The 12,139-nt window shown below is 41.9% G+C and overlaps 1 protein-coding gene across 9 annotated transcripts in view; it reads right to left on the bottom strand.

Annotated features, from left to right (window-relative positions):
- IRAG1 (inositol 1,4,5-triphosphate receptor associated 1) overlaps positions 1–12,139 on the bottom strand; it is a 233,145-nt gene that overhangs the window by 64,009 nt on the left and 156,997 nt on the right. For 7 of the 9 annotated variants that reach the window (XM_056802088.1, XM_056802090.1, XM_056802086.1 and 4 more), the window contains 5 exons: positions 9,240–9,346; positions 7,343–7,413; positions 5,200–5,373; positions 3,425–3,505; positions 1,711–1,760 (listed from right to left, as the gene is read on the bottom strand). In XM_056802088.1, the coding sequence (XP_056658066.1) occupies positions 1,711–1,760; positions 3,425–3,505; positions 5,200–5,373; positions 7,343–7,413; positions 9,240–9,346 (483 nt within the window). The remainder of the gene's footprint in view (positions 1–1,710; positions 1,761–3,424; positions 3,506–5,199; positions 5,374–7,342; positions 7,414–9,239; positions 9,347–12,139) is intronic. The other 2 variants (XM_056802093.1, XM_056802094.1) reach the window with 1 other exon arrangement.

Here is a 12,139-nt window from a genome sequence, read left to right as displayed (position 1 = left end):
TATTATAAAAAGGAAGGGCCTTCTTAAACAAACAGAGCCATTAATGCTCTCTTTGTAGTGGAAAAAATGGGACTTGTCTTCTCTGGTCAATGGTTAGAGAATAACTAAATTCATTATGGCATATTTATATAATGAAAATATTATGGTACCATAAAACTATAAAGATAAAGCACATAAAGGAATATGGAAAGACCCTCTGGAGGTAATCCCAAGTAAAATCATTAGAATCATCTCTATGTAGAAGCTGAGAATAATCACATAAAAAAGAAAGAGAGGAGACAGAGACTAGAAAACACATAAGAAAAATAAAGCCAAACAATGGAATTTTAGTTGGACCTAGAATGTCATTTAAGGGCAAAATAATTCTTTGCTTGTTTCTTAATTCATTTGGTTCTATCTTGTTAAAACTTAGAGGCTTTGCATAATCAATCAATGCATTTAAAACAAAAGATTTTGTCCTTCATTTAAAAATTTTTACTTCTGTGTTTTGTGGTTGCTAATGAAGGCTATGGTAAAAAGGTTAAACCATTAAAGCTTATGTATCTAAAATCAAGAGAATAAAAAAAGATATTGAGAAAAATTCTTTATCCAATTATAATTTACTATCAAGAACTGGACACAAATTTCTAAGTGTGGGACCCATTCCCCAAAGGACAAATTGACAAAGGATATGAATAACTAGTTCTCAGATTAAGTCCATCAACAAACATACATATCTACTTTGGGCCAGGCTTTGGACATTGCAAAAGAGTCCTTCCCTCAAGGATCTTACCTTCTTAGGAGGGAGATAACATGCAAAATAACTACCTACATGTGACAGGATATACAGACAGAGTAGATGGAAATAATCTACAAAGAAAAGATGCCAACATGTGGGAGGCCAAAATTGTCCATCTTCACTTGAAAAAAGTAGTAAAATCTACTACTCTACTAATCAGAGAAATACACATTAAAACAATAGTAAAGTACCTTAAACTCACAAAACTGGAAGTTAAAAATTAGTGGTGATTACAAAAGTGAGTGGCAGGGCAGCTAGGTAGGACAGTGGACTCAAGAAGATCTGGGTTCAAATGTAGACTTAAGTGCTTCCTAGCTGTGTGATCCTGGGCAAGTCACATAACCCAAACTGCCTAGCCCTTGCCACTCTCTGTCTTAGAACTGGTACTAGAACAGAAGGTAAGAGTTTAAAAAAAGTTAATGGTAAGTGGAATCCCTTCATAAGTGAAGAGAAGACAACATATCTTCCAGCACCATCAATGAATTCAAGACACTAGACCCAAAGAAGTTACATATCCATATAATGAAAGAATTGGAGATAGGATTCCTAAGCTGCCATCTTGGAAAAATCTTGGACAATGGGCAAGGAATGGAGATGAGCAAAAAATATCCCAAATCTCAAAACATGGCAGAGTGTGGAATCTATCTTGGTAATGGGACAAATGCTCCAAATCATGGCTTGACTTTCTGTTTTGTTGATTATCTATACTAAAAAAAATGATAGAGAAAATATTAATTATATAGATAAAACTTAAAGGTGTATGATAAACCATATTTTTGAGCATGTGTTTTCCAGAGGGACTATTGCTAAACCTTTGTCAGCATGCTGCTAGTTCTGGACATGTATAATAATTCATCCATGTGAAGTCTATTCTCGGTTGAGAACTTTGTAACATTCTATGACTAACAACAACAAAAAAAAATCATTCTTACCTGTAGTGGAGATCCTGGCCCAGGGATTGGGGCAGCACACACTTCAGAACCTGGAATAATAAAGACAACAGGGAGGGCAGCTAGGTGGCTCAGTGGATAGAAAGCCAGGCCTGGATATGGGAGGTTCTGGGTTCAAATTTGACCTTAGACTCTTCCTAGCTTTGTGGTCCTGGCCAAGTCACTTAACTCCCATTGACTAGCTCTTGCCACTCTTCTGCCTTGGAACCAATACTTAGCATTGATTCCAAGACATAAGGTAAAGATTTTATATAGTTTCCTCCATAGAATAAGGCAATGTCTACTTTCCAGCCAATAGCTGCACCTACCCCCAGTGTGCCTTGCTGTTAAAAATTGAGGAATAAAATCTGTAGAATTTCATTCTCAAACCATCACAGTTTTTACCTCTGGAGCATCCAGGGATGCTAGAATGTCCCTTAAGTACTCTCTTTTGCCTGAAATGAGCTTAGGACAGACTAAAACATTCTTGGGACTTTTGTGGCCCATCTATAAAAGCAATGGGTGAATAGATAGGACTCAAGATTTCATGTAAAACCTGTGTCTGACACTTTTTAGCTATGTGACCTTAAGCTAAATCAATGAATGAATGAAAAGCATGTACCAAGTGTTTTTTGTCCTTTAATCATTTCAGTGGGGTCTGACTCTTCATGACCTCATTTGGGGTTTTGTTGACAGAGATAATGGAGCAGTTGGCTCTTTCCTTCTCCAGATCATTTTACAGATGAGAAAACTGAGGCAAACAGGGTTAAGCAACTTTTCTAGGATCATATAACTAGTAAGTGTCTGAGGCTGGACTTGAACTCATGAATGTGAGTCTTCCTGACTTCAGGCTCAAAGCTCTAGGCACTGAGCCATCTAGCTGCCATTGAGCATTTCCCATTTGCCAAGCACTCTGATGGGTGCAGGGGACACAAAAACAAATGAGACATTCTTGCTCTCAAGGAGCTTCCATTCTGATGGGAGAGATGAAACTTAAACTCTTTAGGGCTTTTTGTTGTTAATGTTGTTGTTGCTGTTATCTATTAAGGCTTAGATGGGTTGAGATATTACCAAAATGGGAATTTCCCATCATGCCAACAATTGGATTCCTCATTTGGATATTTAGTCCAGTTGCCTTTCTGGTGCTGAATAGCAGCGAGCTTAGAAGGTCATCTCCTAGTCTGCTCCAGAGTTCAAAGGAGGGAATCCTCAGACATGCCTTTAGAGCCACAGGGGACCTTAGAGGTCATCTTGTCCAACTTCTCATTCTCCAAATGAGGTCACTGAAGCTCAGAGAGATTACCTGGGTTGTCTATGGTCACATATCTAATCTAAGTGTCCAGGCAGGATTCAAACCCAGGTCTTCTAACTCCATCTAGAGCTCTATCCACTCTACCACACTTCCTGGGGTCTGGTGAAACCATCCTGCAGCTGAGCCCGTTGGCCTCCATAGCCTCTTTTAATGTTGTTGGCTTTTTTTTATGGCAGGCTTGATCCAGGAGCCAGCCTCCCTAAGGGACCCTCCTCACATGGGCCCCTCAAAAGGAGTCCCCCAACTCCTCCATAATCTATCATGGAATAGGAAGCTGGGGGTGGGGGGTGAGGGGTGGGTGGGAGGCAGTCAGAAGGGGTCATCCCTGGCCAGAGTCATCCTATAAGTGAGAGTGACTAGCTTGGCAGGTGGGAAACCCAGCACACATTTAACAGTCCAATTTACCTGGTGGTGAGGGCGGGCTGCTGAGAGAGTTGCTCCGGGACACTGCAGGAGAAGCCCCAGGACTGGGGTTTGGGGAAATGGCTGCATTAACAAACATGGAAAGCCATGTTAGCTTCTCCCCAGGATAAGCCAGAGCATGTAGATGTACATGTGTACACATACGTTTAAACACATACATGGATATACATACTTATATATGTATACTCATACACAGAGAATATATATCTTTACTTACATGTTGTCTCCCCAGATAGAATATGAGCTCCTTGAGATCAGAGGCTACTTCATTTCTTCATGTTCTTCATTTCTGTTTTTATATCACCAATATCTAGCATCTCTTTCAGTCTTTCTCTCTTTTTCTCTCTCCCCTCCATCTCTTCCCATCTTTCTCTCCCCATCTGTCCTTCTCTTCCTCTCTCTCCTTCTCTGTCTCTTTCTGTCTCTCTTCCAGGATTTGGGTCTCCCCTCCTGCCTTTGCTGCATATAATAAACTTTGCTGAATCGCCTTATTCTGGTCTCATTGTTTCTTGTGTCCTTTACCTATCAGCTAGGACTGACACCTCTTTCCCTCTTTCTCTCCCCATCCTTCTCTCTCTCTCTCTCTCTCTCTCTCTCTCTCTCTCTCTCTCTCTCTCTCTCTCTCTCTCTCTCTCTCTCTCTCTCCCTCTCCTCCTTCTTTCCCTATTTCTCTCCCCTCCCTCCTTCTCTTTCCTTCACTCCCTCTCCTTCCATCCTTTTCTCTCTCCCTTTTATCCTTCCTCTCCCTCTCTTTCCCTCTCTCTCCCTTCCACCTTTTCTCCCTCTTTTTCTCTCTTCCTCCCTCTATCTCTGTCTTTATCTCTGCCTCTGTCTCTATCTGTCTGTCTTTCCTTTTCCCTCCTTTCTGCCCCACTTCTAACTGGAAGAAACTTCAAAGGGCATCTAATTTTACAGATTTACTGATTTTACAAATTTACTCCCTAATTTTACAGGTGAGGAAACTGAGACTAAGAGAACATGTGGGCTGCTATTTCTATACCTAGGACCCTTGTCCATGTAGAATGTAGGACTAGAACCAGGTTCAGAGATATAGAAACTTCTGGTAGGAAGGGACATAGTGATGTGATGATAAGGATGAGGGTGAGAGGAGGGGAATGTTAGGAAGGCACAACAATGGGCATGACAGGGCAGTAGCTTTGTGGGCCCTAAGGATAGTTTCACCAAGTCCAGGCTGCTTTCAGACTGAGAAATTAAATGACTTCCTCTGTAGCCACCTTGTCTTGGCTATCTGAAGGGGCCCCTTCCAGTTTTGCTTTGTAATTTCCCTCAGAAGGAGGCTCTTGTCATTTCGGTACCAAGTAGAGAGAATTCTAATTGGGCCAAAGGAGTTCTGTTGGATTTGTCTCTAAAATTTAAATCTCTAAGATTGGCCCAGTTGGTCTGTAGGCTCAGAGGGCCAAGCTTTGTATATTGCCACTCGATAAAGAAAACCCCTTTCAGAAACCCCTCCCAATTGTGTTCTTGATAATGTGTATGTTTTATGAGGCTTTTCATTTTCTTTCTTTCTTTCTTTCTTTTATTCAATTGCAGATAAGTGGGAGGAAAAGAAAATAAAAAACATCACATTGAAAAAATTATATTCACATGCCATTAAAAATTCTTAAATTTAATTTTTTAATTTTTAAAAATCTCCAAAGTTTACATGGGTCATGACCAGACTCCATTCTGCACCCAGAGGAGATCCCTGAGTCCCCCTGGGTCCAATGGACCAATTTTAACTCTGGGTTCTCTCCTACCTGAAGGGGAATCGGGCAGGCTGCTCCTGGACTTTCGGCCTCTCCTGGTCAGGAAACGCTCACTCACTTTCTTAGCTTCTTCTAGGAGCTCAAGGTTCCTCTTCTTATCTTCCTCTGAGATTTTGATGTCTGGCAGTTGGTCGTTCACCAGATGGATGATATGGCCTGCGTTGTCTGGGGGAAGCCAGTTTATGTGGCTGGTGAGTGGTCAGATTGGAAAAAGTTGGGGAAGCTGAGAGGAAGCCATCTTTCCCCAACCTCTTCCTGGGAACATGAGGTCCTCTTCTCACCCAGCCCCCCAAATTCTACCTGCTCAGCTTGGAGCTTGTTCTCCTGGCTCTGCCTCCCTCCTTGCCTGCCCAGCTCAGGGCCACAAGCTGTGGTTGGGGCTACATAGGTCAATGGGATTTAGAGCAAGAAGGATGCAAAATGAAAGGGCCGGAATAGATAACCTCTAAGGTCCCTTCCATCTCCCAGGCTCTGGACTAGTTCATTGATTTAAAAAAAAAAAAAACTCTTACCTTCTGTCTTGGAATCAATACTGTGTATTGGTCCTAAGGCAGAAGAGAGGTAAGAGCTAGGCAATGGGGGTTAAGTGACTTGCCCAGGGTCACACAGCTGGGAAGTGTCTAATTCGAACCTAAGACTTCCCGTCTCTAGGTATGGCCCTCAATACACTGATCTACTCAGCTGCTCCCTAGTTCATTGATTTTTAAAGGTTGAGGATAAATTAGGATGAACATTAACTCCAAAGCAAGGTTCTCTGGTGTAGGATTCCTTTGTCTCTCCTTCCCTCCCTTTACTTCATCATCTTCTTTCTTATTTTCCCAAAAGGCAGCTTTGCACCTCCCAGTATTGGGCTTGCAGCTTTCTTGATGTCGAACAGGGAATAGAAGGTAGCAAACTGCAGTGGGGGACAAAGGCTGAGGAGCTTTTGAGTCTTGGGGCATGGAGAAAGCATTCATGGAACACCTCGAGAGACTCATAGCACCCCCGTTGAGGACCACTGCTCTAGGTTAACCCTTTCATTTCATAAAGGAGATGGATGTGACCCAGAAAAAGGAGTGAGCTTTCCCATGTCACAGAGTGGCAAATATGGAAGATGAGCACTGCTCTTTGACAGACCTCAGGACAGAAAGCCCCTCTTTTGGACTGACAGTCTTGTCCATCTGAAACCAGTGCTGATTTGACTCCCCTGTGCATAGGAACCCATGGAGTTGAGGGCTTGGTTTGCCAGTCATACAGATGGTATAGGAAGTGGGGTGTCTTCATACCAGTGGTCTCAAAATCAAATAGAAATGGGTTCCTGCTGGCATATATTGACAGACAACCAAAAATTAACATTATCTATGTTGTATTATATTTTACTTACTTTGTGAAATACTTCCCAATTACATTTTAACTTATGGAGTTTTGCTGCTCCATCTGAGTCTGACCTCCCTACTTTGAGGATTTGACGTTGTGTTGGTTCCTGTCTCTTACCATCCCTCAACTGTTCTTCCTCCCCACTCCCTTTCTTCTTCTTCTCAGGTTGATTAACCACTTACTTCTTACTTTGTTTTCTTCTCAGATGACCAATTAGCCACATACTCCTCACTCTACCTTAAATTCTGAACTGAAGGAGAGTAACCTCCAGGGATTTCTCCCTGTACTTGACCCCCTCTCTTTAGTGCTCTTTTCTTGAGACTTGGATGACGTTAAGAGAAAGCATTCTTTAGTCTATGGGGAAAGGCTTCAGAAGCCTCTGTATGATCCCCTTGACTACTCACCAATCAGTAGGTCATAGTTGAGGTGGCCTTTCCCCAGCCACCACTGCTAGATACATCCAACTTCCAGCTTACTTAGCAAAAGATTCCCCCCCACACACACACACACACACACTTCTTCCATTTTGGTCTCTTTGTGTCTGTGCTTTTATATCAGTCTTATCTCTCCCACAGGAAGGACTGAAAAGAGGTGATAAGCAGGACTGGCTAAGCCTTTCATGAAGAAGGCAGAGGGGCAGACACCACTGGGAACCACAGGAGTAACCAGTAGCCATAGGGCAGTGCCATTTGGCTTTTTTGCTGCTTCCCCCCACCACAGATGGGGGAACCAAAAGCCTGAGGGGCACCGATATCCACACAACTGATGTGTTTCTTACCCACAGATGTCAGGGATGTAAGGGAAGCCTTCATGTGTCGGTTAGAAAGCCTGTGACGAGGGCTGCGTGGTCTGGAAAACAGAATGTCTGGTTGAGAGAGGAAGGAAAGGGGATAAAACCATTCCTACTCTTCCCCCTGTGGACATGACAATCCACCTGTTCACAGATGTATGTTTGGAGCTAGAGGTCATTGATCCAGTTCAACCTCCTCATTTAGCAGATGAGGAAATGATTTGCCCAAGTCACATAGGTAGTGTAGGACACAGTGTCAGGATTTAAACCCAGGTCTTCAAACTCCTAGATGGCTAGGTGATACAGTGGCTAGAGTGCCGGACCTGAAATTAGTAATAATTATATTCCCAAAGATAAATACAGTCTCAGACACTTATTAGTTGTGTGACCTTGGGGTAAGTCACTTATTCTGCCTTGGTTTCCCCATCTGTAAAATGAGCTGACTCTTTTTATGCCCTTACTTAAAAACCTTCAGTGGATTCCTCTTGTCTCTAGGGAAAAAAAATAATTCTTAGCCTGGCTAAGCTATAGCCTTCTATAATCTGGCTCTTCCATCCTTTCCAGCCTCATTTCATATTTTTACCCTTCATGTACTCTGTTCCAGCCAAACCAACTTCTAGACCCCCATGTTCTCCTCACCCCTGCCTTGTAGAATCCCTAGCCTCCTTCAGAGCACAGCTAACATCCCTTCTCCTCTGGGAAACCTTTCCTAATATCTGTTCCACCCCAATTGTCATGCTCTTCCTTTTATTTGAAATTATTTTGCATATAACGACTTTATGTGTATATGTTGTATCCTGCCACCTCCCTCTAGGGAAACACAACTTCTTGGAGGACAGGCACTATCATTTTGTTTTCTTATTCCTTTAGAGTCAAGAAGACCTGGTTCTAATTCTGCCTTTGGTACAATCTGACTATATGATCTGGCAAATTATTTAACTCTTCAGTGGACCTGGCAACTCAAAGACTAAAACACAGAGCAGGCACCCATCTGCCCTGGCAGTGGGAAGCTCCTTCCACCAGGGAAATCCAATATCCAGACAAAAATGACGCCTCAAGCTGACATTTTTCTAGCACTTCAAGGTCTGTCAAGTGATTTAGAGCCATTGTGTCATTTGAGCCTAACAACTATTCTCCTAGGAAAATGCAGGGATGCTCTCTTATCACAAGGCTGATAAACTGGGGACCTCTCCAAAACTCAAGCACTTTTTTTATGGTCTGCTAAGATACACAGGGGGCGAGAGCCAGGTCTAGAGTTCTTGGGTTCAAATTTGGCTTCAGACACTTCTTGGCTGTGTGATCCTGGGCAAGTCACTTAACCCAATTGCCTAGCTCTTATTACTCTTCTGCCTTGAACCAATGCATAGTATTGATTCCAAGACAGAAGGGAAGGGTTTAAAAAACAAAAACAAAGGCCAAATGGGGTTGGGATGGTGCTAAAGGGCCCACTCAGCATCTTTCTAAACACACAATAGAAATTGAAAGGCATTTTACTAACTCCAAACCAAATATCAAGGGAGAAAAATAATTGGGAAATTCCTAAAAGCTTCAAGACTTGGGGTCCTAGAGAAGCAAACATGGACCTTTGTATCACCTAAATGAGCAACTCTCTGGGACTGATCTGTGCTATTTATGTCCTAAGACATCAAGATCAGGGAGCAGGTAATGTGATTAAAAAACAAAAAACCAAAAGCAAATCTCTACATTTCTCTCATTTAACTATTCTGCAATCCCCTGGAAAAGGCAAACAAAAGATAGCTTCAACCCTTCAAAATTTCCCTACAAACTTGTGACAAATCCCACTGTCCATTTGGTTCAATCCCTGAAACCTTCAAGTCAGCACATGCCTAGGCACAGATGGGGGAACCTGAGGAAGGCACAGTACCTGCTCACCAGATTTTTATCATTCTCTACATCTGGCGTGAGGGCATCCTCATCTCCAGGCAGAACAATAGAAGGTGTTGGGCATGCAGTCTTTTCAACTGGAGAGGCCTGGATGGTTTATAATAAAAGAACAAAGCACATCATAATTAATAGTAATTATTATTTAGTTATTAGTAATAGTTATTATTATGCTAAATTGTAATAGTTATTATTATGCTAAAATAGACATGGTAATATCCACAGAAGTGATATTATTATTATAGTAAAGTATGCATGGGAAGTGCCACATAAATGCTAGTTATTATTATTATTATTTGTTATCATTATTAAACATTATACAAACGCTGAAAGTCCTATGGCTGGGTGAGGGATTTGCATGACATTCCCCCATTTTCCCCTCAACACTTTCAAGATTTTATTACTTTCAACTAATTACAAAGGAGAACAAATATTCCACAACATGGATCTCAAAAACTATACCTATTTTGTGTCATAGCCTTATGGGGGCTGGATGAAGCATTCTCTGTCCTTTTTGTGTCCTGGACCTCTTTCTAACCATCTGGTGAAGCCTCTGCACCCATTTCTCAGGATCCTGTTTTTAAATGCAGAAAATATTGGGCAGCCAGGTGGCTCAGTGATTAGAGTGCCAGGCCTGGAGTCAAGAGGTCCTGGGTTCAAATTTGATCTCAGGCATATCTTGGGCAAGTCATTTAACACCAATTGCCTAGCCCTTGCCTTTCTATCTTAGAGTTGTTACTAAGAAAGAAAGGGTTTAAAATGCATAAAATACATAGGAAACCACTTATGTTGAAATATAGTTATGACAATATTTTTAATATTATAGACCACAAGTTAAGAATTCTTATACTATGGGATACAGAAGACATAACCTGGTGGATTGAGATCCTTCTTGATAAAAGATGCAAACAACATTTCAGTTGGATTATGTAGGAAAAAAAGAGATTCCCAGCCCATACCTAACTCCATTAACCTGTCCACTTCTGTTGAGAATAGGTAGAGTCTACATACTAGGACCAGAGGTCCCCAAAAAAACATCTTTTCCCAAGAACCCCTTTGGAAATCCAAGGTCAGCTAGCAGCAGTTGGGAAGGGGAATGGTGCTTGGGGAGGTGGACCCTGAACACTAGTGGCTTCTTGTTGCTCAGGTATGTTTTTAGCTGCTAATATCCACCACCTCTGCAACATGGATTAGCTGCAGACTCCCACCCCACCTATTTTTGCACCTGGAAGAATGACATGTATGGAAGAAGAAAGGTAAAAAAATCCAAGTAGCAAAGACAAAAAGGACTTTGTTGGGTGCACAGCAAACTTCCTGATGGAGTTTTTAGGGATCACAGGAGTTTGATTGGGAGTGTGAATCAGCAGATTCACAGAGCATCACTTCCCACATTACCCATGAATAAGAAAGCTATATAAAGTCTCCTAATGGGTGGTCCTGTCTCCAATCTCTCCTAGGTCTGGACTGGTCGGTGGCGTGTGCCGACAGCCCAATTATTTATGGTACAGTTCTGATTGTGTCACCACTCACTTATATATATATATTATAATTAATAATATCATATAATATAATAGATGATATCACATAATAATAAAACTAAAAATATAATATTTTTATTATTGGTTATGGTTATATATGGTTAATGCATTAGATTTGTCATTAATGAACTATTAATATTATTAATACATTGGATTTTTTACTTAGGCAGTGCGGCATCCTAGACCCAAATCTGCCTCTGATGCTTGCTGCCTTTATTACTTTGAGTAAGTCCTTTAATCTACCTGGGCCTCAGTTCCCTTAGATGTAAAAGGAGGGTATTGGACTTCAGAGGCCACTTCCAATGGCAGATCTATACTCCTATAAACTTTATTCATTCGTTCTCAGACCAGCCTTCAATCTTAACAAGAAGGAAGCCTGAGATCCCAAGAGAACAAGATCTTTCTGGGCTGATGCTTCAGATGAGTCCACAAAATCACAGTGAAAATTGATGGGCTTTAGCCTAGACTGTAAAAAAGGCAGTGAGTCAAAGCTACAAGGAGAGAAAAGCACAATGGATTTGGAGGTCAGAGGCCTGGGTTTAAACCCCAGGCTGTATGACAAGCCACTTAGATTCTTTGTTAGCTCATCTATAAAATTGAAGGGGAGAAAGGGGGAACCAGATGATTTCTAAAGTCCCTGTCTAGTAACTAGGTAGCCCAGTGGATAGTCAGAAAGATTCCAGTTCAAATCTGATCTCAAACACACTTACTGGCCATGTGACCCTGGGCAAGTCATTCAATCTCGTTTGCCTCAGTTTCCTCCCTTGCCAAATGAGCTGGAGAAGGAAATGGCAAACTACTCCAATATCTCTGCCAAGAAAACCCAAAATGGGGTCATAATGAGTTCGTCATGACTTAAATGACTGAACAACTCATGCCAGACAATGTGCTAAATTCTGGAGACAAAGAGAGGCAAAAAACCATCCCTACTGTCAAAGAGTTCCCTTATAAAGAAAAGGCTGAACTGCAAGTTTAAGAGGGAGGCTGCAGATAGGGAGAAAGAAGGAGCCATTATATTTGCGAAGCTGCTGTGGGGCAGGAAGCAACCTCAATGGTGCCCTTGATCATAGAAGAGGTTGGAAACAATGCCAAGAGTGGTGAAGGAAGGAGTGTGGGTGGAAAGCTTTAGAGGTGCTGGAAAAAGTTGGAGTAGCTGAATGCCTGAGAGCTTGCCTTGAGTGTCTGAGAGTTCCCGAGTTGGTACCATGTAGAGCAGAGGCAGAATTCAGTAGTTGTAGAAGAAGACAAAGTCTTGGGGTTCAGAGAGGGGAAACAATAGCTCAAATAGAAATCATTTGGTTGGAGACAAAACAGTAATTGTCCCAGGAGTGTGTTGGTGAGTGCT

This window comes from Monodelphis domestica, chromosome 6 (assembly GCF_027887165.1).
Source record: "Monodelphis domestica isolate mMonDom1 chromosome 6, mMonDom1.pri, whole genome shotgun sequence".
NCBI lineage: Eukaryota > Metazoa > Chordata > Mammalia > Didelphimorphia > Didelphidae > Monodelphis > Monodelphis domestica.
Note: the sequence above shows the minus strand (reverse complement) of the source record. Positions and strands in the feature narration are given on the sequence as shown.